Source organism: Pan paniscus, chromosome 13, assembly GCF_029289425.2.
Source record: "Pan paniscus chromosome 13, NHGRI_mPanPan1-v2.0_pri, whole genome shotgun sequence".
Taxonomy (NCBI): Eukaryota; Metazoa; Chordata; class Mammalia; order Primates; family Hominidae; genus Pan; species Pan paniscus.
Window position 1 is genome coordinate 106,540,603 of NC_073262.2, and position 27,004 is coordinate 106,567,606.

The 27,004-nt window shown below is 38.2% G+C and overlaps 1 protein-coding gene across 2 annotated transcripts; it reads left to right on the top strand.

Annotated features, from left to right (window-relative positions):
• Nucleotides 1–921: 921 nt before the first annotated feature.
• ICOS (inducible T cell costimulator) lies at nucleotides 922–25,696 on the top strand. 2 transcript variants are annotated; one of them, XM_003820780.3, is made up of 5 exons: nucleotides 922–1,031; nucleotides 19,767–20,102; nucleotides 20,791–20,897; nucleotides 21,932–22,016; nucleotides 23,706–25,696. In XM_003820780.3, the coding sequence occupies exons 1-5, from the start codon at nucleotides 974–976 to the stop codon at nucleotides 23,717–23,719; spliced, it is 600 nt and encodes a 199-aa protein (XP_003820828.1). In that variant the 5' UTR covers nucleotides 922–973; the 3' UTR covers nucleotides 23,720–25,696. The 2 variants fall into 2 exon arrangements, with proteins under 2 accessions (XP_003820828.1, XP_034809738.1); XM_034953847.2 differs by lacking the exon at nucleotides 23,706–25,696 and having other exon boundaries at nucleotides 974–1,031; nucleotides 21,932–22,292.
• Nucleotides 25,697–27,004: the final 1,308 nt, after the last annotated feature.

Consider the following 27,004-nt stretch of genomic DNA (forward strand, 5'->3'; position numbering starts at 1 on the left):
TGAGTTAATATATGTATAAACTATAGTTATAATGTAAATATATATACAAACAGTAACCATTTACATGCATATAAAACATAATATAAATGTAATATTAGCTATATTCATATATAAAAATAGGTATATTTTATATATAAAATATATCATTTTACATTTAATTTTTTACATTTTGCATTAAGATATATTATTTCATATAAAACATTTAAGTACATATACATATAATTATCTATGTAATTATTATTGTTATTGTTGTTATTGTCTACTTTACCTCCCTGCAGGGATAGAGAGACCACGGCAGGCTTTTAAACATTCTTGGTCTCACTGAGCCCTAGGTGAGGAATCCCTGGTTCCTACAGACTCTGCTGTAATATGAGGAGCAGGGTTTAAGTTAGTTTAAAACTGACCCCATCATTTGAAACATTGCAATCTACAATGAATGCCACATAAATATCATTTCTCAGATTCCTATGATGCTCTTCTTTCAGATCTTTTCACTTCAATTTCTATAATAATTTTGTTTGTTTCTTGTCCTATTTCAAAGGCTTTCTTATCTCTGGAGCACCTAGCATAAGATAGAAATGTGTCAAAATATATGTTTTATTCATCATGTGAGTATTTTTAGGTCCTGTTAACCCCCATAACTATTGATTCAGAGAAGTAGGGTGGTTCTGAAAAATACAGGCATAATCTCTTTAACTTGTTTTATAGGAACCAGAATAAGGGTAATGTTTTCCTGTCTTCAAAATCATCAATAATCCATGCATTGTTTAACTCATGTCATAAGCAATAATGCCTTTCATATAGCCATTGGCATCAAAGAAGAGACACCCCCTTGATTTGATGGTAAGCGTGACACTACATAAACTCCCAGAAAACCCACTTCCTTTCCAGCAAATAGAAAACAACCGAGAGCCTGAATTCACTGTCAGCTTTGAACACTGAACGCGAGGACTGTTAACTGTTTCTGGCAAACATGAAGTCAGGCCTCTGGTATTTCTTTCTCTTCTGCTTGCGCATTAAAGTTTTAACAGGTAAGTGGTGTATTGAATATTTCTTATTAAGTTATAATTCAAGTAAACATTAAGAAAAAGCAAAGGTAGAAAAATTACGCACCCAAAAGACAGTGGTTTTGGTTTTTGAAAGTAGGAATAGTTTCAGGATATGGCCAAGGGCACCATGTCACTCATGTCACTGTGGATGGCATTGAGTTTGCATTGCTGCCTTTGATACTGTGTCTTGAGATGAAAAACATGTTTCATCAGACCATTAAATTTTTAAATTACCTGCTTGGAGTTACCTGTCAGTGGATAAACTAGCAGAGTGGCTTACTGTTCTTAGAGAAAGATGAAAGGCAAAATGACTTGTGTCAACAGAATGAAAATTAAATAGCTCTGGCATTTGGACTGGGAATTCTTTCTGTGGTAGAAAATAAAATGGGAAGTCTTTGAAAAGAAGGATTTTGATTTTAATCTTACCTGGATGATCTGTTATCTGAAATGTCCAGGGCACCATAGAGTTTTTATTGACACTAAGTATCAGAGTTCACCCTAAAAAGCCAAGGAGGAAAGGATAATGTAAAAATACTTCCTAGCCCCTGTAGACCTTACAAAAAAAATCATTCTGGAGTCCCTGATTCCTTCTCTTGAATGGCATATAGCAGACTCTATATGGACAATTTAAATAATGCTACATACAATGTAAGTTAATACACGTGTTTCTGCTGCTTTTTACTGTATATAATTTGTACTACTTTTGTTTTCTCTTTCACACTGAGCCCTATTCTTGAGGTTGAAAAAAGGAAAGTTAAGTAATATTAAATAACTTAAATAATCAAATAAACTAAAAGTGAAGGCAGAACTTTTAGTAGGTATGATCCTATCTAGGGATACATTTTTTCAGTGGTAAAAAAATAGACCTTACTGTTCTTACAAAAAATGAAAAAAAAATGAAATCAAATTGATCAAATGTTTCATCTTGTGCTGGCTCAAAGTGAGTTAAGTGCAGTTAAGAGGATTGAGGAATGTAGAATGAGCACAAGGACAGTTTTGGGCTACTTGCTGGTTTATGCCTTTTCTAGAATCTCATGAAGTCCTTTAGCGGCATGAATGACATGAGCAGCTTTGGAATTCATATTCATTCTTCATTCATCCATTTACTCATGTAGCGTTGAGCACCTGCCTGGTAGCAGGTACTGTGCCAGATGGTGTATGTACAAGGATGAGCAAAACCAGGTCAACTCCTGTTCTTTGGAAGGTAACTGCATGGTAGAGAGAGATATATTAATCAAATAATCCCATTGATTAATGATAATTACAGGCAAAACTCAATTATATGAGGGAATGTAACAAGGAGCTTGACTAGACTGGGTGGGTGTGGAGGTGTAGCTGAGGAGCAGGGTTCATTGAAGTCTTTCCTGTGCAAGTGGCACTTGAGCGGAGATTTCAAGGACAAGGTAGCCATCAATGGGGAGAACGGTATGAAGGTAGGGAAGAACGTTCCATACCATGGAAGGAACAAGTGCAAAGAGCCTGTGGCAGGAAGGAATGAGGTAAGGTTAGGGAACTAGAAGAAAGCAGACAGATGTGCCTGAGCACAAAGAGGGAAGAGGCTGAGCTTGGTCCAAGATGACCAACTGGTCCAAGTTGGTCCAAGGTGAGGCTGGAAAGGAAAGTAGAGGCCAGACCATTCAGACCATATGGTCTATGTTCCAGATTTTGGATATTCTTCCAAGAACGTTGGTACCATTCGTGGAAGGGTTTGTTTGTATTGATAAAAATCATTCAACTAGGCCAAACCAATTTGGGCAGTTCTGGTTGTGGTATTATGCTCAGGAGAATTAAAGTAGCATCGGTGTCAATTCTGTGGAAGGTGAGATCCAGCCTTAGGTAGGATTATTTTAAGTTTCCAGATTAAGCTGATGAATAATTTGTATTCTGGAACAATATTCATCGTAGATTCTAAATGAATACAACCAATGTTCACTTTCATTATAAAGAAAACCATGCGATGTGGCATGCTGTTTGGCATGTGGCAAACCTGAGGCACAAGTGGCTAAATGGTAACAATAAATCTGCTAGCAATGATCCTATTTAAAATATCTCCACAATGCATGTATCCAGAAACTGCCATGTAAAAGCTCTAAAGAAAAAGAGCCAAACTCAAGTAAACTAAGCACTTGCTTGTCCTCTGTTGTATTTTCAATCCTCCCAATTTACATAGGCTTTCTCATGCCATGAAGATGTAGGCATTCTTACCTTTAGTCAGTGTTTGAAGAATTTCCAACCAGGAAAGGTTAAGTGATTTGTTACACAGTAATTGGTGGCAGAACCAAAATCAGAACTCTAATGTGACTCCAACATCTACATTCTTTCTAAACTGTGTTGAAGTAGTGGAGGTGTAACATAAATCTAAAGGAACATAAATCTCAATGATTCTGATCACCTTTGTTATTTTGTTGTGAATTAAGAAGGATGGGAATCTTGCTGATTTCTAGTCTTTGATGGATCTCAATGTAGAATTTAACAAAGTCTTGTTTTTTTTTAATGAATTTGGAGCAATAGGACACTTTTAATTATAAAAATATCTAGGAAAAATGTGAATGTCTAACTACATTTTGAAGACCCTCTTTGTAGACCTTATAGGCAACAGGGACCATATGAGTGATGGGACAAATTCTGGTTTTAGAAAGACTACTTTAAAAGCAGTGTGGATAATACGCCAGAGTGGGAAGGGCTGATGGCAAAGGGTGTCTAATAAACGTGCATGTATTATGATGTGTTCTGTGAGGAAGCTGGGAGGATAGCCCTCAAGGCCACTTTGAGCCTTCCTTTGTCACTGAGGCATTCCATTAGTGACTCCTGAATTCCACTTGGGAAAAGAGCCCCTCAGTGTCTCCAGCGTCTGAGAGAAGTCTGTGAAGATGACTGACCTTGGAGCCCCTCTTAGCCTCTCCACGACTGAGTAAATGTCATCTCCTGGCAGCACCCCCTTCCAGAGTGTTCTTGTTAGATTTAACAAAAATCCCAGTTGTCAAATTTTTCTTTTGATAGATGAATTCAGGCCATTCCCAGTCAGCATAAGCCTCTACTTGATTTTATTTCTATGTTTATTTACTACTTATTTTTCTTTGTTGTATCCTCTTTTTCTCTTTTATTTTTGTTGGTGTGATGAAATTTCTTTTGACTCTCCTCTTTGCCTCCGGTTAATTTGGAATGTCGACTACAGTTCTTAATTTACTAAGTAATTGACATGTTCAAAGAATCTTAATTGAATGTCTACTTGTTTATCATTGTATGAAAATAATGAAAATGCCTTTGTCTGATGTGCCTAGTCCCCATCCCCTGCGCTGATATGAGAACTTAAGAATGTTCTTCCTTTCCCACTCTCACACTTCCCCCAGACAGTGCACCCTGCTCCATACGTGGGTTTTGTGGAAATAATTTAAAACTTATAGTTGCAGATCATTGCTAGGTTTCCTCTTACAGTATTTCTCTTCTGTTTCAAGAATCCTTTCTTAACACTTACATCACATACGTTCAATGACAACATCATTCTGGACATCTGCTCCTGTCTTGTGATCTCTGTTCTAATCTAATGATCAGAAGACTTCTCTTATTTTCGTTAAATACCCCCAACTCTCTGAATTCCAGTACAGGTAAGGGTGTCTTCCTTTTACCTTGATGAGTGACTGATATCTTTCCTGGGAATAGGAGTCCTGGATGGCAGCCTTTCTTCTTAGTGGTTGCAGATATTCCTCCACTGTCTGCTGGCTTCTAGGGTTGTGGGTGAAGAGTTTGATGGTAGTCTAATTCTCATTCCTTTGTAAAAAAAAAAAAAAACTCTAGAATTTCATAATCTTGAAAGCTATTTACTTCAGTATTGGAATTCAGGAATTCCTCCAGGATATGTGTAACTCTCTCCCTCTGTTTCTCTTTCTGTGTGTTTCTATTAATTTTTTTTTTTGAGGCAGAGTCTCACTCTGTCGCCCAGGCTGGAGTGCAGTGGCGCAATCTCGGCTCACTGCAACCTCCACCTCCCGGGTTGAAGCGATTCTCCTGCCTCAGCCTCCCAAGTAGTTGAGACTACAGGCGCCCGCCACCACGCCTGGCTAATTTTTTTGTATTTTTCGTAGAGACGGGGTTTCACCGTGTTAGCCAGGATGGTCTCAATTTCCTGACCTCGTGATCCGCCCACCTCCGCCTCCGCCTCCGCCTCCCAAAGTGCTGGGATTACAGGCCTGAGCCACCGCGCCCCGCCGTTCTATTAATTTATTATTATTATTTTTAAGACTGGGTGAAAGTTTTCAATCTCTAGACTCAAGCTTTATTCTTCATTTCAGTCATTTTTTCCTAGTATTTGTTTAATCATACCTTATGCTGTTTTTCCCCACTCTTTCTAGAAATGTCTCTTATTCTTATGTAAGATCTTGAGTCCCTTATTTTTTCATCATTTGTGAACAAAATGGCTTTCACAACTTGCTGTTGCTTGTTAACCACAACTCCTTCAGATGAAATGGATATTTCAGTTTTAAGTTACTAGTAGCATATTCCCATTTCTTGGTAGAAACAAAATGCAGGCATGTAGGGGGGACTGAAATTCTTATCTTTACTCACTGTAAGATTCCTAGCATTATTTGGCTTAAAAAAATTCATCCCAGTATTCACAGTTGTAAACAGCAAAATCTACAACATATACTGCTTCCCTACTCTAAGAATATTGAGTTTTATATGCAAAATGACTTACTGGGCTTTGCAAATTTTTAAAAATGTATTTTAAAATCATTTGTAGCTTGCAATAACTGAAGAAAACATCACAATTTCTCTGTAAATGGCATCTCAGTACTACTGCTGTTCTAATAAACTAGGTCTGTCAAATGGCACTTTTTGGTCATTCAAAGTGAAAAAAAAACCATGGCATTTGAAACCTTATAAAAATTCACAATTATATTTTGGAAAGTGGAACTTAAGTATGTAGGGGATATGTCACACAAATTGAAAGTATTAGTCAAGAAATGATTTTTTTTTTCAATAGTTTGGCCTGTAAGGTTGACCAAAACAGGTAAAGATGTGCAAGTTTAGAGAGTCAGAAACTGGGGATATGAACTTCCTTCTGGTTCATGTATAACATAATGATGCTTGTATCTACTTTGCTTGAGGAAAAAAAAGAAACAGGTTGTCCCCAAATAGGGTGATAGACTCAGGAGTTTCCATCCAGTTGACCACGAGTGTTGTTAGGATCTGTTTATTTGAGCCATGTTGACACAGACACAGCACTTTCAATAAGCAATTAATGATCATTTAAAGGTAACTTTTTTGAATTTGATAAATAGATTTTTTTTACAGCCTATATTTGTGTTCTAGGACCTTGCATCAAAGAATCCGTACATGCAAAAACAACAATAACAACAACAAGCTGTCTACTGCACTCACAGTTAAAGTTCTGTTTACCTTGCACTATCTAGGACTAATGCAAAAATCTCATAGATGTGCCTATTTGCACTTCTTTCATTATGATGAAATTTACTTCTATATGTGAATCCATTTCTGTACATTTCTACAGGCAGATAAGTGATGGGAAAATCATTAAGAATTTAGACTTCATCAGAGAAGAACCCAGGTACAATGACAGCCCAGCTTAATACATGATGGCTGATGAATGAAAATGTCTAGGGAAATGAGTGTGTTATGTACAATGTAATTTCATATCTAAGTCACTTTAAAATAATTTTTTGATATATAATAACCCTTTCAATCACAGAACACATATGTGGCACCAATGCGAATACTACTTTAAGTATTAGGGGTGATAATATATCCAATATACCTACAAGGAAAATAAATACCTGAAATTCATTTTCATATCTAGCTTAATGTTAAAAGCTTCTTTTTGTTTTTTTATTTCTTAGCAAATCTCTTTAGCTCTGATGCTTTAGTTTCTGTACAATGAGGGGGTTGGACTAGATTATTAGGTGAAGAGATTAAGTAAGTGTGTGGACCCTGGTGTCAAATTATCTTATTCTTTTTTCTTTGTTTTTGTTGGACTGGGTTAATTCGAAGACCTTGTCTTCAAGCTCTGAATTTCTTTCTTCTAGTTGTTCAATTCTATTGCTGAGACTTTCCAGAGCATTTCACCTTTCTAAAATTGTGTCCAAAGTTTCCTGAAATTTTTATTGCTTTTTCTTTAAGCTATCTATTTCCTTGAATATTTCTCCCTTCACTTCTTGTATCATTTTTTGGATTGCCTTGCATTGGGCTTCACCTTTCTCTGGTCCCTCCCCGATTAGCTTAATAACTAACCTCCTGAATTCTTTTTCAGGTAGATGAAGAATTTCTTCTTGGTTTGGATCCATTGCTGGTGAACTAGTGTGATTTTTTGGGGGTGTTGAAGAGCCTTGTTTTGTCATATTACCAGAATTGGTTTTCTGGTTCCTTCTCATTTGGGTAGGTGCTGTCAGAGGGAAGGTCTAGGGCTGAAGGCTGTTCTTCAGATTTTTTTTTTTGTCCCATGGAGTGTTCCCTTGATATCATACTTTCCCCTTTTCCTATGTATGTGGCTTCCAGTGAGCCAAACTGCAGTGATTGTTGTCTCTCTTCTGGGTCTAGCCACCCAGCGAGTCTACCCGGCTCTGGGCTGGTATTGGGGGTTGTCTGCACAGATTCCTGTGATGTGAACCATCTATGGGTCTCTCAGCCATGGATACCAGTGCTGTTCTGGTGGAGGTGGTGAAGGGTGCAATGGACTCCATGAGGGCCTTTAGCTTTGGTGGTTTAGTGCTCTATTTTTGTGCTGGTTGGCCTCCTGCCAGGAGGTGGCGCTTTCCAGAAAGCATCAGCTGTAATAGTATAGAGAGGGTCTGGTGGTGGGTGGGGCCCTAGAACTCCCAGGATTATATGCCCTTTTGTGTTCTGTTAACCAGGGTTGGTAGGGAAGGGCAGGGCTAGGCATGTCTGAGCTCAGACTCTCCTTGGGCAGGTCTTGCTGTGGCTGCTGTGGGGGATGTGGGTGAGATTCCCAGGTCACTGGAGTTGTGTACCTAGGAGGATTATGGCTGCCTCTGCTGAGTCATGCAGGTTGTCAGGGAAGTGGGGGAAAACCGGCAGTCACAGGTCTCATCCAGATCCCATGCAAACGGAAGGGCTGGTCTCACTCTAACCATGCCTCCTCTAACAGCCCCAAGTCTGTTTCCAGGCAAAGGGCGAGACTGGCTTGAAAACTTGCCTGAGGCTTTCTGCCTCCCAGCTGTGAAAGAAAAGGGCTTTAGTTTTTCCCCTGCATGTGAAGTCTGCATGCTGGATTCACGGCCTCCCCCAAGTTCAGGCCAGGAGACTTCTTGCCCTGTTCAAATAGTTACAAAGTTCAGCTAGAGAATTCCTTCTCCCTGTGGAGTTTTATACCCTGCTCCTCTGACCACCCTCCAGATGGATCCCTGTGGTGCCTGGCAAGAATGGGCTGCTTGGGGACCCATTGAGCTCCCAGAGCCTTTCTGCAGCTTCCTCTACCCCTGTATTTTGCTCTGTTTGGCTCTCTAACTTGACTCACCTCCAGATAAAGTCGGAAACTTCTCCACAAACAGACCTTCAGCTTCTCCAGTCAGAGTGTGTGTTTGGGAGAAGAGGGTCTCCCTTTCCCGTGAGTCTTTTCTTTTTGACTGGGAAATAAGTATCTCCCAATCTTCAGTAAATAGGATCTTTGCTCTCCTTTTCCCACTCCTCTTCTTGGCCCATTACAAAGATATTTACCAAACATGCTTAGCCTTTATATTCTTCTATTAATATTAATTCTTTTATTTAATATGATTGAGCTTCTACTATGTTCAAGGTCCTGGGATTATTTAGGCAACTGTAATGCAGTCCTTATCTTTGTGGAGCTCATGGTTAAATGAGGAAGACAGACAAAAATAATTATATGCTATGCGCTAAAATATACTGGCCTAAACAAAGTATTATTGGGAGCATAGAAATAAGAGTCTTTGTCTGGTGGTCTTGGAAATATCTCAAGAGAGAAGTTGACATTTAAAATGGTTCTTGAAGAATGAATGAGAATTTCTTCTCAGATTAAGGGGTAATCAGATATTTTAGTTTATGGTAACAGAAATAATGAAATGTGAAGCATATTCTAGTAGTAAAGAACAGAAGTGTGAAAGAAATGGCCAAAAAGTTCAGTGTGGCTTCAATAGATGGCCTATGAGATTGTGAAAGCATTTTGTGTCAAGCCAGATATATATATTTTAAAATACCTTAAAAGCAATAGAACACTAATAGAGACTTTTAAACTGGGGAGTGAAATGCTTTTCTGAAACATAATTTTGGGAGCAGCATGGAGGAGGGATGGGGAGGAGAGAGATCAGTATTGAGAAGGCCAGTCAAGAGGATGCTTTCACAGATAAGGGAAGACATGTAAAAGGTGTGGATTGGCAATGGGAATGGAGAAAAAGAATTGAATTTAAGAGATATTCATGAGCTGGAGTCAACTGGACTTGGTGACCAATTGGATGATGAAAATCAGAGAGAGGAAGAAATGAGGAAGACTCTGAGGTTCCTAGGGTCAGACTAGTGACTCCCTGAAAAGACAGGGTTTGGGTTTGGTGAATGAATACAGTCATGTGCCACTTGACAATGGGAATACATTCTGAGAAATGTGTCCTTAGTGATTTTGTTGTGTGAACATCATTGAGCGTACTGACACAATGATGTCTACTAGATGGCAGAGCCTACTGCACTACCTAGGCTATGTGGAGTAGCCTATTGCTTCTAGGCTACAAACCTGTACAGCATGTTACTGTACTGAATACTGCAGGCCATGGTAGCACAATGGTAAATATTTGTGTAACTAAACACATAAAAGGGACATTAAAAATTTCTGTATTATAATCTTATGGGACTGCCACCATATATACAGTCCATCGTTGACCGACATGTCATTTATGCAGCGCATGACTGTACTGAGCTCAGTTTGGAAAGGCTATACATGATGTGTTAGAGTAAAACCAGATAGTGATGTTGAAAGGAATTTGGAAACAAGGAACTAGAAGTTTGGGCTGGAGAGAAAATGTGGGCTCCTGGGGGTAGACATGAGAGCTGGAGCCATAGGTGCAAATAAGTTCAGGCAGTGAACACCCTGTCCGTGTGCCCAAGGAGTTTTGCACAGTAGCTGAGCAATGGCAAGCAATGTGGGTATTCAGAGGTGTGGATAAAATCCTCTCTCCCTCCCACTCTGTGGAAGAGAGTTGGTTCATTTAATCTCATATGATTTCCCTAGTACAATAGTTTCAAATCAAAGGCAATGAAGTAACTAACAAAATAACTTGTTTGTAAATTAATTGCTTTGTGAATATTGCTACAAAGTTTTACAATACCACTGGGATTTTTTCATTTTTCATGAAGAAATCAGTTTTAACTAGGAGCAAATCAATCTTTCATTTTTCTTATTATACACACTTAGAGAACCAAAGGGTTGTTTTTTACCCCCTATGGAGTTCCTTGGAGAGTAAAACAATGCACACATTGTGTGTGTGTTTGTGAGCATTCTTTCGGCTTTTTCTCCTCACTTTGCTTCTTCCCATTTTTTTTTTTTGCTTTCTTTTTTTTTTCTCCAAATGTTAGGCATTTAGGTTAGATTGGGTTTATCTTGTCTATCCTCCCTCCCTTCCTTGCCTCAATTACTTCTTTAGATTATGGGTGCCTTTGAATAGCAATGTAAGTTTAGAAATGATGCATATATAAAAATCTACTAACCAGGGATCTAAAGGTTTTAGCTGGTAGACTCATAAGACATGACATTGCTTTTATGAAAGGTGAGAAAAGTGGTAGGAAGTACTTTTTTTTTAAATGCCAGAATTTCTTAGTAAAACATCAAATATAACTAAAACCTAATATAAACATTGCAATTTTTAGACTTTTGCCTCTTGTATCACATTCATGTGCTGTGCTAAGCTAACACTTATCATTGTTTGATTACAGAAAATGTGTTTAATAAGCACTATCAATGATTACAAACTCAGGACATCTTATCTTTCCATCACTCTGAGACCTTTGTGGAGGTTTGTGGTTAGAAGTCTGAGTTAAAGAAAATAAAATTACATTTCTGATATCTTGCACGCTCTGCACTGAGTGGGTTCTTTAAATGTTTCCTCCAGAGGATTTTCAACCAGGAACAATACAACTGCTTGCAAAGAGTCCCAGCAGGATGGGTCTGGGCAAGAGCGTCTTATACTGGTGAAATGAAGTAGTTCAGATATTAAAAGCATCAACTTGCAAATGAACTCATCTGTACTATAGTGCAATTCTCGGGTGAATGACCTTTTCTTCAGAAATTTTCCTAATAGTCCCCCAAAAGAAGAAGAAAATGTTCTTGTGCTTTATAAATTTTGAAAACCTAAAGAGATCACTTAATATAAAGATTTTTATTTTACTCTTGAAAACATTAGTCTATTGATATCAACAGTAATATTATAAAAATTATTATTATTATTATTTTTTGAGACAGAGTCTTGCTCTGTTGCCAGGCTGGAGTGCAGTGGTGCACTCTCGGCTCACTGCAACCTTTGACTCCCGGGTTCAAGCGATTCTCCTGCCTCAGCCTCCTGAGTAGCTGGGACTACAGGCACACGCCACCACACCCAGCTAATTTTTGTATTATTAGTAGAGACAGAGTTTCACCATGTTGGCCAGGATGGTCTCAATCTCTTGACCTCGTGATCCTCCTGCCTCGGCCTCCCAAAGTGCTGGGATTACAGGGCGAGTCACTGCGCCCAGCCTATAAAAATTATTGTTAGCAGCAGTTAACAGGCTTGAGCCTCTATTGGGAAGAATATGCCCTGTTAGACACAGTATTCTATGTGATGAAGAAAATATAGTACCTGTTCTCTAGACTGATTATAATCTAGGGTTTCCAATAAAAAGTAAACAGATATGGTAGCAAAACAAAACCTCATGTTTAATATTCAGATTTTAAGACTCATCACCAGGATCCAAGACCACACATTCCTTTTTGTGTTTTTAGTAACATATTAAGTGCTAAAAGATATAAGATGATGTTTATATCACAAATCACTAACATGCTGTGTTTATAAAACATCTTGGTATATTAGAACAACCATTGGTCCAGGGGTTCTTGTCCTGGCCATATATTGGGCAAATGTAATGGCTGCGCTTTGGGACATCCAAGTGAGCAACCAGGTTTGTTGCTCACTTGGATGGAACGAAGTTGTCCTGCCCTCCACAGACATATAAGAGCCAAGAGAATTATCAACTGTCTAAATAAGTATTTATGAACCCAGTGGATATTTGAAGGTAAAGAAAGTTTTTCTTTAAAGCTCAGACAGATAATTTCCATTAGAACATGACATCTTAGTTGGGGTAGTGTCTTGTATGCATGATTGTGTATCTTCATATACTTGTTTCCAGAAGAAAAGCAATAATATGGCATAGCTAACTCTGGGATCATGCCCCAGCTATGAGCTATGTAATCCTGGGCAAGATAGTCACCTTTTCTGGCTCTAGTTTAATTTGATAAATGCAAATGGAAAATGCAAAATGAAAGGTTTAACTTGTCCTTTCTATAAGCCCCTTTTGGCTCTTATATTATAAAATCTGTGCTTCATCTCCTCAGATTTAAAATGTCACCGTCTATATATTCATTTGTTCACCCATCCAACCATGATTTCATCCATCCAATAAATACTGATTGCAGCTCACAACACACCAGGTATTATTGTAGATACTTGGGATGGATTTGTGAATAAGACCAACAAGGTCCCTGGTTTTAAAGCTTACGTTAGAGTGGAGTAGCCAGACAATAAAGAAGAAAACAATCAGATAAACCAGATAATTTCAGACGTGATAAATGCTTTATGTCAGTTAATGTACTAGATAATGACCTGGATATATTCTTTAGACTGGGTGGCCAGTGGTCACTGAAGAAGTGTCATTACTCTTGAACGATGACAAAGAAGCAGCCATGTGAAAATCAGAGAGAATGTTCTAGGTGGAGAAATGAGAAATTAAAAGCCCTGGGAACCTGCTTTGTGTGTTTGAGGAACAGAAAGAAGGGCAGTGTGACTGTGGTGTAGTGTGTGACTGGTATAAAATGGGGAGAGGTAGGAGAGGTCATGCAAGTCATGGGAAACCGGGGTAAGAATTTAGATTTTACTGCAAGTGGAATGAGAAGCCCCTGGAGGTTTTATAAGCAGAACAATGACTCTATTGGATTATGCATGTAAGAAGGTCATTTTGGTTTCTCTGTGGAGAATGGATTGTAAATGGGCAAGAGTAAAAGCAGAAGCTCTTGTAGTCCCAGAGAGAGATGACAATGGTTTGGACCAGTTGAAGCTGAGATGGAGGAGAAGTGGATAGATTCTGTTGGACATAAAACAGAGGTGCTGGAAATTAGGCGTTCTTCCTGCTCACAGATTTTTAGCAGTGGTCCTGTAACACTCAGTTGTTAGTGACCACTGTCTAGCTTCCTGTGGTTGCCTGCTTCTATTATACTTCTGTTGATTGTTGCTAGTGACACTTTGACTGTGGATTGAACCAAAAATCTTTCATGCACCCAGGAAGCTGTGTGACCTCGGGCAAATAATTTAATCTGTCTGGGCCTTCAGTTGTCTGTACGTACACAAAAGAGGTCAGCAGGTCTGACTGTGTATGATGCTGAGAAGAGGTTGAATCATGTTACAGGAAACAAAAAGTGTAAAGCTGAGGGTATTTATAGGATGCCTGAAACATGAACAGAGTTGATGAAATTTATTAGCAATGGAAACGGTATGTTAGGAAGCATGAAGAGCATATCAAAGATAGTGTGAGAGAGGATGTTTTGGAGGAGATTTTATATTAAAGGTGGTATGGGAAGAAAAGGCAAACATGAGAAAAAGGAAGAAAGAACAAGAAGAGAGAGATTGGTAAGGGGAGCACTGACAATTTTTAACTACTGGTATGGCAACAGAATTGACCAAATAGATTTGACACCTTACCAATCAGAGCAGACACTATCTATAAAAGCGGTGCTATCTATCATATCAGCATTCCAGGCTGAGTATTAGACTTGGAGATAAGAACATCCAAGAAGGATGGAGAAAAGATCCTAGCTGCTTTTGCAGTTATAAGAAACTAACGTATTCAGATCTTCCTTAAATTGTCTATCCATTAAATGCTTTAGTCATGGTTATAAGGGGCAGTCTCCTTTAATACTATTTTCAAATGTTACCAAAGGCCAAGAAGAATTTGTAATTTGTCATTTGAGCATTGTCTTAGTCCATTTTCTGTTGCTATCACTGAATACCGGAGACTGGGTAATTTATAAAGAAAAGAAATGTATTTCTTACAGTTCTGGAGGCTGGGGCCTAAGTCTAGGGGTCTAGGGGCCTAGGTCTAGGCTGAGGCGTAGGGGTGAAATCTGGTGAGGGCCTTCTTCTTGGTGGGGACACTCATCAGAGGCCCAAGGCAGTGCAGAGGATTACATGTTGAGGAGGCTCTTGAGAGACAGCCAATCTGGCTGTTTATAACATACTAACTCTCATGATAATTAACCCACTCCTGTGATAACCTATTAATCTGTTAACCCATTAACCCATGAATTGGATTAAGCTATTCATGGGGGTTCTGCCAATCATCTCTTAAAGGCCCCACCTCCCAATTCTATTACACTGGGGATTAATTTTCAATATGAGTGTCAGTCAGAGGGGACAAACATTCAAGCTATAGCAAGCATATCTGTTCTATATCTGCCAAAATAGTTATGAAATAATTAAATGCTATAGTTAAAAACATTCGAACTGCAGACTTAGAGCTGTCAAGCGGTTTTCCAGATGGAAAGTTTAAACACTGGATATGTGGAAACCTAAGTCAGCCTTCTGATCACTACATTTCATAATAAATAGGCGATCCAGGTAGTTTTTAAGTTAAAAATAATAAAATGAGTAATTAAGAGCGTCCAGGCCAGGTGCGGTGGCTCACGCCTGTAATCCCAGCACTTTGGGAGGCCAAGGTGGGCAGATCATGAGGTAAAGAGATCGAGACCATCCTGGCCAACACGGTGAAACCCTGTCTCTACTAAAAATACAAAAATTAGCTGAGCATGGTGGCATGTGACTGTAGTCCCAGCTACTTGGGAAGCTGAGGCAGCAGAATCGCTTGAACCTAGGAGGCAGAGGTTGCAGTGAGCTGAGATTGCACCACTGCACTCTAGCCTGCTGGTGACAGAACAAGACTCCATCTCAAAAAAAAAAAAGTGTCCAATAGAAATGACACTTTGAAATCTTCAGCTGATGTCAGTGGCACACACTCTCAACATTGCCATTCAAGAAAAATTGAGGCACAGCATTCCTGGTCCTACCTAAATACTTTTGTGGGCAAGAAAGACAGTCTCCTTTATTTTAATTTATTCTGACTTTCTGGAATAGCCCATTATGATATTGAGACAGAAAGTGGTTAACAGGAACATTGTTCTCCCTTTGGAAGACTTACCCAACAGCAAAGAATTAGCTCTCTCAGTTGTTTGCAGTCTTATCTGGATATATTCTGATGCTGAATCCAGAGAAAGCAAGTGTTAGAAATAACATTGAGATGTTTTTGTTTCACTTCTTCATTTCACAGATGAGGAGGCTGAATTCCACAGGGGTACCCTAGCCACAGAGCCTTGCTAGTGGCAGAGCCAGAATTTGCCTCTGGTTTCCTTGGGATCCACTGCAATGCACTTCCACCACACTGCACCGCCAACCATTCATGTCCTCTTGTGTTTGCCACAGTGCGGGCACAATGGGGGAAAAATCTGCTGACAAAATCATCTTCGGAAGTAGAAGACAATGCGTCTATGTCTGTGTATACATGGTGACCACAGACGCTTTGGCTCCAAGATCATTGTGGTTTACTTGCTGCCATTCTAAAGTCTCTGGGAAATTTTTTGTGAACATTTCTAAAGGAACTGAGAACCCGTCCACTGATTTTATCTTCTGCAGCAGACGGTAGAGACATACGCATCAAAGCAACAGTGGGGCAACATATTTTACTGTCAGACAAATAAAGCCCCAAGCAAAATACCCTACGTTTTAATCTAATGTAGACTGCACCTGTTCTCATGCCAACAGTTTTTTTTTCTTTGCCTCTTGATAATATTGTTCCTTCCAGTTTTTAAAATGAAGCAAGTATTATTTTCCTTCTGTATGCTTTTAAACATACTTATTATAAAACAAAACATACATATAGAAAAGTGAAAAAAATGTACAATTTAATGAATAATGCTATAGCATACTACCTTACCCTCATAATCACCACAGGTCAAGAAATACAAGATTGTCGGCACCCCTATTTCCTTCTGATTCCAACTCTTTCTCCCTCTTTAGACAAAACCATTAGGCTGAATTTTGTGATACTAATTCAGATTATATTAACTATTTCTATTTTTTAGTAATTATGGAAGAAATCAAAACATGTATACTTCACTTAGAAAAGTTTCAAATTACATATACCTTCACTATCTTTCTAGACAATGTGCTCTATATTGACAGATGTTTCTTTTAGCACATTGGAGGTATATGTTATAATTCCACTGTATCAGGGCTTTTATTGTTGATGTTGAAACAGTCTAATAGTTGCTCCTTGGAAGGTAATCAGTCTCTTTTCTCTGGCTGCTTTTAAGATTTTCACTAAGATACATCTAGGTGTGCATACTTTTAAAAAATATGCTTGTGAATTGTTGGGATTCTTGAATCTGTGGAGTGTGACTGGGTTCTAACTAATTTTTCCAACCTATCTGCTGGTTCACCAATTTTCTCTTTAACTCTGTCTAATATATATTAAACTTATCTATTGAGTTTTAAATCTCAGTGCATTTTTTTGGCTGATTCTTGTAGGTTCTTTTTCAAATTAGTTGACTTAAATTTTCCTGTGTACTACAGATATTATTACAAGTTTTTCTCTTATTTGCTTAAACATAATAAGCTTAATTACTTTATTTTGGGGACCTGATAATTCAGATATATAAATCATGAGTTTGTTTTTGTAGTTTGTTGTTTCTGTTGTTCCCTTGTTTTCTTGTATGTCTCATTATTTTTGTGATGTGTTTGCCATTGAATGTGAATATTATTTGTACGAAATTTTTTGAGGCCTAGGATGTAAACCTTTTCTTCTTGTAATAGTTTGCATTTTTACTTTCAAAAGCTGAAGGGTAATAACAATGCAAATCTCCTTAAAGAAAATTCAAGGATTGAGGTTTTCTAACCATTGAAGTCCAGAAGATTTTTCTGGACCATCTAATCTGAATGAGGTCTGGTTTATTTCTTTACCTGTGCTCCAAGAATGTAACTCTTTGGGGTCCCAATTTATTGGGGAGAGGGTTTTCTGCTAGATCACTCACTCTGCAGATTCTGGGAGTTGAGACATAAAAACAAAAGTTTGAATTTGAAAGAACAGCAATGCTTTCCGAGTAAAAGCAGCTTCCAAGCTTTGCCTGTCTCTCGGGGTTCTGGTTCTCTCTTCAAATTTAGCCTGGTAATTTCTCCTCCTTTGTGTCATTCTTTAATGCTTTTAATAATATTTTTGGACATTTGTTCAACATTTTTGGTTGTTTTGGCGTGAGAATTAGTTTGAATAATAGGGACTGCTATAACTGAAGACTAGAACACTTGTGCTTATTTTCACAATCAAATCACCCAAATTGAAGATATATAGGGAAAATATAAATTGAAGCCTAGGGTCATTAAGAAAATAAGTAATTGTGTATCTTAAATAAAATTAAGGCAACTAGTGTAAGTGGAGGTGTGACAAATAGCCCCTCCTGCATAATGCTAATCCTGTTACAAATTTCAGAAAGCAAAATGGCAATACATAGTATTATAACTTTTAAACATGTTGACCAAATGTCATAATATTTACATAAAAGCAAAATGCTGAAAATAATCCCAATATCCAACGTTAGTATTTTAGTTTTAACAAATTATGATAGATTAACATTTTGGCCAATAATATAGTCATTAAAAAGGATAATTATGATGACTAAAAAATGAAATGTTTATGACATAAAATAACAATAGCAGAACACAAAATAACATGTTTGCTATAAATAATAAGTATGTTTTTGCAATATAAAGAGCAAAAATATACAAATAGTATTTCTATTTCACTGTAGAACTAGGTAATTTTTTTCCTTAAAATTTTTTTACACTTACATAGTTTTCTCGAAAACAAAGACCAAGATTTCAAAACTTAGGAAAAAACCAGCATACTAATAATTTTCCCAAACAATTTCAGCATGAAAATTTGTCATATTAAAAAGGAAAATAAAACAAAAAGAAAGAGAAGGCAATGAGCAGTTTGAATTTATAGTCTAATAACTCAGAATCTGCAACCACCAGGCCAAGGTGATTTCAGTTTTTTCCTTCTGTGATTCCCATGTAGCTTGCAAAAACAACCTTGGCTTCCTATAAGCATAAATTTATTTCAGAAAATGAAAAAGTGGGGCTGGGCATGGTGGTTCACGTCTGTAATCCTAGCACTTTAAGAGGCCGAGGCAGGAGGATTGCTTGAGGCCAGGAGTTCAAGACCAGCCTGGGCAACATAGCAAGACCTGTCTCTACAAAATTTCTTTTTCAAAGTTAGCCAGATATGGTAGTGTGTGCCTGTATTCCCAGCTTCTTGGGAGGCTGAGGCAGGAGGGTCCCTTGAGTCAAGGAAGTGGAGGCTACAACGAGCTAGGATCATGCCACTGCACTGTAGCCTGGGGAACAGAGTAAACCCTTTTCTCTGAAAAGAAAAGAAAGAGAGAGAAAAAGTAAACAAAAATCTGGGGCTTTATCTTTATTATCAGGCCTTGATTCAGTTCTCAGTGGATGAGGTTTGGAGAAAATACATTTCTATCATTTGAAAATGATTAGTCTGTTCTTTTACTCTCTAGCAGGAGGACATAATGTATGTGTGTATATATGTATGTATATGTATACAAGTATATATACACACACATAGTCTCTATATATTGTAATATACATATACATATAATACATATATTTTAATATATAATATGTAATATACATACATATATAACATATATATACAATTATTCATTTTTAAACTACTTCGTACTTTTACAAAGTGAGCAATTTCTATCTTTCCTTGTATCTGCTTTACTGATGTACATCAGTGATTATTTACTCATCAGAAGTACACATGGTTCTTGTCAGAGTAGTTTGATCAACAGGTAGACAATTCCTTCTCCCCAAGATATACCTACTAATAAATGAAGTTTTTCCTAAACTTCAACTTTTCCCATATCTCTCTGTTTAGCTAAGTGCTACTAATCCTTTAATTCCAATTTTAAAACTCACTTCCTCAAGGCGGCATTTTCTGATTCTATAATCAAAATTATAACCCACCTGACTCTACCACCTTCATTTAAATAGTACTCCATTCCTATCACAAATTATGTTGCATTACTACATATTTATTCCTTTACCATCTGCCTCCAATACAAAAGCTACCAAAGGACAGAGACCATACCAGTTTGATTCATACACACTATGTAAATATATTATTTAATATTTAGTATATTCTATATTCACATATGACAAGCAAGTTTCTGTTTAGGATTTTTTTTTCTCTAGTACATAGTTTTATCTTATGTTCTTCCTTGAGGGGTGGAGGGAGAATGTGAAGCTGTTTCATTTTGGTGCAACAGAGATGACTTTATGCATTGAATAAATTGCTTTTATGTTAAAATATAATTATTAGGGCAACATTATAAAATGTCACTTTTGCTTTGTTTTCTTTCTTTTTATGCAGGAGAAATCAATGGTTCTGCCAATTATGAGATGTTTATATTTCACAACGGAGGTGTACAAATATTATGCAAATATCCTGACATTGTCCAGCAATTTAAAATGCAGTTGCTGAAAGGGGGGCAAATACTCTGCGATCTCACTAAGACAAAAGGAAGTGGAAACACAGTATCCATTAAGAGTCTGAAATTCTGCCATTCTCAGTTATCCAACAACAGTGTCTCTTTTTTTCTATACAACTTGGACCGTTCTCATGCCAACTATTACTTCTGCAACCTATCAATTTTTGATCCTCCTCCTTTTAAAGTAACTCTTACGGGAGGATATTTGCATATTTATGGTAAGACATTGCTTTCATCTTCCAAACTTAAGAGTATATATACGTTTTGACAACTTTTCTCACTAATAAAATCAATTAGACAAATAAATATCTTTTGTGTTGGAGTTCACTTAGATGCAGTTGATGGTAATCATTTATAATGAAGATATACAGGTGATGATTTACTATTAATCATAATTAGTATTATTCAGCAATATGCAACGTAATCCCATAGACTGCTAAGTCAGAAATAGATCATATTGCCTTTTAAACACATATGCTATTAAAAATCAGGAAAAACATTAAGACAAATACTTAAACTCATGGCTTAATAATGGGTATTATCTCTATGTTCACCTAAGATTTAAGGTTTGGTTTTGCACTGTGTTTGTGGAATGAAGTATGATGATTGAAAATCATAGTTTTATAACCTTACTTTTACTATTACCTCTTTATAAAAATATAGTCAGAAAAGCCCTTTCTATTAACCACATTTGTAAATACATTATATGCATAATCTTTTAAGTTTTAGTTCCTGGATCCTTGCCATAATACTGAGATGATGTTAGTCTAATAACTTGCCCACTTACTGGATTTCATGACTATAATAAAGAAAAGCTTCATTTGATTAAATAGCTCTTTTAAATTTGGTAAGAGAACTTGTGGTTCAGCAGAATTTTTCATTAATATACCTTTTTTTCCAATCCAGAATCACAACTTTGTTGCCAACTGAAGTTCTGGTTACCCATAGGATGTGCAGCCTTTGTTGTAGTCTGCATTTTGGGATGCATACTTATTTGTTGGCTTACAAAAAAGGTAAGCGATTTCTGTCTTTCCTTGTATCTGCTTTACAGATACACATCAGTGATTATTTCCTCATCAAAAGTACACATGGCTCTTGTCAGAGTAATTTGACCAACAGGGAGACAATTCCTTCCCCCCAAGACATACCTACTAATTAAACTAATCACTTGGAACAGAAATTTATGTATTTGTTTTATAGCCCACACATTCCAAAGAGGACTTGACTTGATGGCTTACAGAGAGTTACATTATTATTATTATTGTTCAAACTAGATGAGGAAATTGAGGTCAAGAGAAGACTAAAGGTCAGGAGGAAGGTTAAAACATAAAAATAGATGACTCTGATTTTTAAAAAATTATTATGCGTGGGCTGCGAATTTGAATCTAAGGTTCCTGAGAGGCAGGGCAGAGATGAAACAATTAGTTATAAGTTTTGCTTAGCTGGTAAGTTAAAAACAGTCAGCAAGAAAGCCTTCTAAGGTGTCAATTGTAGCTGAGAAGGAAATTGACAACTTTTTTACATGGTAGGTTATTAGACTCCTTGCTTTTATAAGAAAACCACTGAGGAGCTATTTAGAAAGATAAACAACAATGACAACAACAAAAATCTCCCTGTGCTGGGGGATATTCTTTTTGGTCTCTTGCATTACAGGTTCTCAATCAAAGAACTGACACCACTCTGCATATTACGCGAGTATGCTAGCACTCAAGTATATCCACAGTGTGGTCATTGGCCAGTGTATATCTGTGGGAGACTGGAATTTGAAAAGAGACATAAAGAAGGAAGAGAATGAGATAGTGCCCATGGTCTAAGTCTATTGGGAAAGAAACAATAAAGGCAAAAACGAGGAAGAAAGTTCAGTAGAAAGCTCTTTTTATGTAAAGCCCTTTTCATATTGTTTTTCTACTTAGCCTAAAGCCAGGAACCTAAGTCACATTATCATGTTTTTGTCACATACCACTTCAACAAAGAATAGAAAACAGTCAAAAAACAAAGAGATGGAGAAGAAAAGATGACCAAGCATGTTTCTGGCTTTTTCTTTCAGAAGTATTCATCCAGTGTGCATGACCCTAACGGTGAATACATGTTCATGAGAGCAGTGAACACAGCCAAAAAATCTAGACTCACAGGTATGACTCCATTTGGGGGTTTGGGAAGGGAAGAGGTTTCTTCACAGTAAGCCTGGAATGTTAATTTTTTTTTTTTAATTTTAAAGGAAAGGAAAACATCTCCAAGGCCTAATTCTAGAATTTTCTGTGAAAATCTGGATTTCTCACTTTAACTAGATTTATATTTTCTGCAGTATATTGAAAACAAACAAGCAATAGGTTTGTAAGCCACTATTGAAACTAAACACACAAATAGCTCATAAACCACCATAGTATCAAGGCAATTTTCCAATTGATGTTTCAAAAGTTGGGATGATTCTAAGTGTTTTTTGTTGAAGGGTTCATTCAGTCATTCAATGAGCATTTATTGAGCATCAGTTAAGTGTGAGTTACTGAGTGAGGCACTCTGGGGAATTTGGACAGATATATGCTAATTTTGGACTGAGATTAGGAAGAGAGATCTGTGCTGGTACTGCTAGAGGGAAGAAGGAGAAATTGATGAAGATATTTGGTTATTTTGATGTAAAGAGTGTGCAAGTTTAGAGAACTTGGATGGCTTTAGAAGTCTCAGTAACATGGAAATTTGACCTTTTCTGTTAAGAGTTAGAAAACTGAAAGTTGCCAAGTTTGAGGAGCACCCAGAAAGTTTGAAGCTTCCATTGTGGAAAATTCATGTCTTATGCCCTTGAGGTTCGAATGATGTGCGATGTGTAATGAGACAGAAGCCACTGCATTTTTCCACCCCTCAGTGGCTACAGATTATCTAAAGGGGACACACATAGCTTGCATTGTCATGGAATTATAGCATGGGATGAGAGCTAAAAAGGATCCTTGAGTTCACATTTCATGTTTTAGATGACAGAGATTGATGCTCAAAGTGTTCAGTGACTCTTTTGGTTCCCTAGACAGTTAATACCATAGCTTTGACACTTGCAAAGAGCTTATGTTTCATTACTTTGCTGTTGAAAAAATATATGATCTCTCAATCTCTTTGCTTAATGTGTTCTGGCTGTTTGGATCCCCACAAGCAAGAACCTGAGATAAGGACTTGGGTGCAACTAGTTTATTTGGGAGGTGATCCCAGGAAGAAGGGGTGAGGGGGCAGGGAGAGTGAGACGCCAACAAGGAGAAGCAAATGAAGGGCGCATTATTATCAAGGTCTCAGCTCCAGGCCACAGAGGCTTGACTTCATTGGACCTCTGAGAAGTGTACAGATGCCTCCCAGAATCATTCTCTTGAAGGATGGCAACCACTGGCTCCATCCTCACTGATTTGGGGCTGCCTGTGGAGGGCATTAGCTTTCCCTCATCTCTGAGCTGTGCCTCTACTTGGGATGAGCCTACTTGGGATGAGTCTTCAGAGAAAGTCTGGAGGCAGAAAAGCAGTGAAATGCAGTGGGGCTGTTGTGCTAGAACAGTCAGCCCATGCAGCGCTTTCTGCCCCAGCAGCAGCGGCAATCAGAGGTGGACAGTTTCAAAGTGATGAGTTTAGATAATGTCTGTTATAGGAGTCGAGAGCTAAACTTCTCTGGAAATGGGGAACTGGTGCTGGGTGTTGAAGCATAAAGACGAGTTTTCATGGTGTGTGTGTGTGTGTGTGTGTGTGTGTGTGTGTTTGTGTGTATGAAAGGCAATGGAGAGGGGAAAGCTTCTTGTAGGGAACTGGCACATGGAGAGCATTTAGAGAATTTATGCTAAATTTTTGTTACAGATGTGACCCTATAATCTGGAACTCTGGCACCCAGGCATGAAGCATGTTGGCCAGTTTTCCTCAACTTGAAGTGCAAGATTCTCCTATTTCCTGGACCACGGAGAGTCTGACTTAACTACATACATCTTCTGCTGGTGTTTTGTTCAATCTGGAAGAATGACTGTATCAGTCAATGGGGATTTTAACAGACTGCCTTGGTATGCCGAGTCCTCTCAAAACAAACACCCTCTTGCAACCAGCTTTGGAGAAAGCCCAGCTCCTGTGTGCTCACTGGGAGTGGAATCCCTGTCTCCACATCTGCTCCTAGCAGTGCATCAGCCAGTAAAACAAACACATATACAAAAAAAATGTTTTAAAGATGCCAGGGGTACTGAATCTGCAAAGCAAATGAGCAGCCAAGGACCAGCATCTGTCCGCATTTCACTATCATACTACCTCTTCTTTCTGTAGGGATGAGAATTCCTCTTTTAATCAGTCAAGGGAGATGCTTCAAAGCTGGAGCTATTTTATTTCTGAGATGTTGATGTGAACTGTACATTAGTACATACTCAGTACTCTCCTTCAATTGCTGAACCCCAGTTGACCATTTTACCAAGACTTTAGATGCTTTCTTGTGCCCTCAATTTTCTTTTTAAAAATAATTCTACATGACTGCTTGACAGCCCAACAGCCACTCTCAATAGAGAGCTATGTCTTACATTCTTTCCTCTGCTGCTCAATAGTTTTATATATCTATGCATACATATATACACACATATGTATATAAAATTCATAATGAATATATTTGCCTATATTCTCCCTACAAGAATATTTTTGCTCCAGAAAGACATGTTCTTTTCTCAAATTCAGTTAGAATGGTTTACTTTGTTCATGTTAGTGGTAGGAAACATTGCCCCGAATTGAAAGCAAATTTATTTTATTATCCTATTTTCTACCATTATCTATGTTTTCATGGTGCTATTAATTACAAGTTTAGCTCTTTTTGTAGATCATATTAAAATTACAAACAAAATCATCTTTAATGGGCAAGCATTCTCATGGGGTAGAGCAGAATATTCATTTAGCCTGAAAGCTGCAGTTACTATAGGTTGCTGTCAGACTATACCCATGGTGCCTCTGGGCTTGACAGGTCAAAATGGTCCCCATCAGCCTGGAGCAGCCCTCCAGACCTGGGTGGAATTCCAGGGTTGAGAGACTCCCCTGAGCCAGGGGCCACTAGGTATTCTTGCTCCCAGAGGCTGAAGTCACCCTGGGAATCACAGTGGTCTACCTGCATTCATAATTCCAGGATCTGTGAAGAGCACATATGTGTCAGGGCACAACTCCCTCTCATAAAAACCACACAGCCTGGAAATTGGCCCTGGCCCTTCAAGATAGCCTTCTTTAGAATATGATTTGGCTAGAAAGATTCTTAAATATATGGAATGTGATTATTCTTAGCTGGAATATTTTCTCTACTTCCTGTCTGCATGCCCATGGCTTCTGAAGCAGCCAATGTCGATGCAACAACATTTGTAACTTTAGGTAAACTGGGATTATGTTGTAGTTTAACATTTTGTAACTGCGTGCTTATAGTTTACAAGTGAGACCCGATGTGTCATTATGCATACTTATATTATCTTAAGCATGTGTAATGCTGGATGTGTACAGTACAGTACTGAACTTGTAATTTGAATCTAGTATGGTGTTCTGTTTTCAGCTGACTTGGACAACCTGGCTGGCTTTGCACAGGTGTTCCCTGAGTTGTTTGCAGGTTTCTGTGTGTGGGGTGGGGTATGGGGAGGAGAACCTTCATGGTGGCCCACCTGGCCTGGTTGTCCAAGCTGTGCCTTGACACATCCTCATCCCCAGCATGGGACACCTCAAGATGAATAATAATTCACAAAATTTCTGTGAAATCAAATCCAGTTTTAAGAGGAGCCACTTATCAAAGAGATTTTAGCAGTAGTAAGAAGGCAAAGAATAAACATTTGATATTCAGCAACTGAAAATACCTCACTGTGTTTTCTTGGGGGGAGCAGGGAATTGATTACCTTAGCTAGCATGTACAAATTTGACATTGTACTTGAAGATAGTTACATTGCTTGGAACAGTTGCTTTCTTTATTTTCTTTTTTAAAAAAATTTTGAAATAGCCACAAACTTATAAAACAGTTGGAAGCACAGCAAAAGGACTGTTCTTTTCCTGAGTAAGTTTCTGATCTAATGTCCTATCACCTTTGAATGGTATTTTTTACAAACAAGAACACTGTCCTTCCTAACCATAGTATAGCCTTCAGAAAATTAACATTGATGCATTGCTACCATCCAATCCTCAGAGCGTCTTCAACATTAGCCCTGTGCATTTAGTTGATATGTTTCATGCGCGTCTGTGTGAAGAGACCACCAAACAGGCTTCGTGTGAGCAATAAAGCTGTTTATTTCACCTGGGTGCAGGTGGGTTGAGTCCGAAAAGAGAGTCAGCGAAGGGAGATGGGGTGGGGCCGTTTTATAGAATTTGGGTACGTAAAGGAAAATTACATTCAAAGAGGGGTTGTTCTCTGGCGGGCAGAGTGGGGGTCACAAGGTGCTCAGTAGGGGAGCTTTTGAGCCAGGATGAGCCAGAAGAAGGAATTTCACAAGACGATGTCATCAGTTAAGGCAGGAATAGGCCATTTTCACTTCTTTTGTGGTGGAATGTCATCAGTTAAGGCAGGAACCGGCCATCTGGATGTGCACGTGCAGGTCACAGGGGATATGATGGCTTAGCTTGGGCTCAGAGGCCTGACATTCCTGTCTTCTTATATTAATAAGAAAAATAAAACGAAATAGTGGTAAAGTGTTGGGACGTCGAAAATTTTGGGGGGTGGTATGGAGAGATAATGGGCGATGTTTCTCAGGGCTGCTTCGAGCGGGATTAGGGGCGGCGTGGGAACCTACAGTGGGAGAGATTAAGCTGAAGGAAGATTTTGTGGTAAGGGGTGATATTGTGGGGTTGTTAGAAGAAACATTTTTCATTTAGAATTATTGGTGATGGCCTGGATATGGTTTTGTATGAACTGAAAAACTAAATGGAATAAGAGAAGGAGAAAAACAGGTATTAAAGGTCTAAGAATTGGGAGGACCCGGGACATCTAATTAGAGAGTGCCTAAGGAGGTTCAGCATAGCCCTGCCAGTAAAGATTATTTATTTACTTCAAGAGTTAAGAGTGGCAGTTTGGGGATAGCACCAGGAGATATCAGCTGTGATGACTTGGAGAAACAGTGTAAACCGGCAGTGTAAACAAGAGCAGGTCATGTATGAGTAGCTGAGAACGGTGA

Bases quoted from the DNA above. Each gene is read 5' to 3' on its own strand.
- ICOS (XM_034953847.2), top strand. From the start codon at position 974: ATGAAGTCAGGCCTCTGGTATTTCTTTCTCTTCTGCTTGCGCATTAAA. The intron at 20,103-20,790 runs GTAAGACATTGC...TTTCCAATCCAG, and splicing joins AGGATATTTGCATATTTATG to AATCACAACTTTGTTGCCAA. The intron at 20,898-21,931 runs GTAAGCGATTTC...TTTTTCTTTCAG, and splicing joins TTTGTTGGCTTACAAAAAAG to AAGTATTCATCCAGTGTGCA.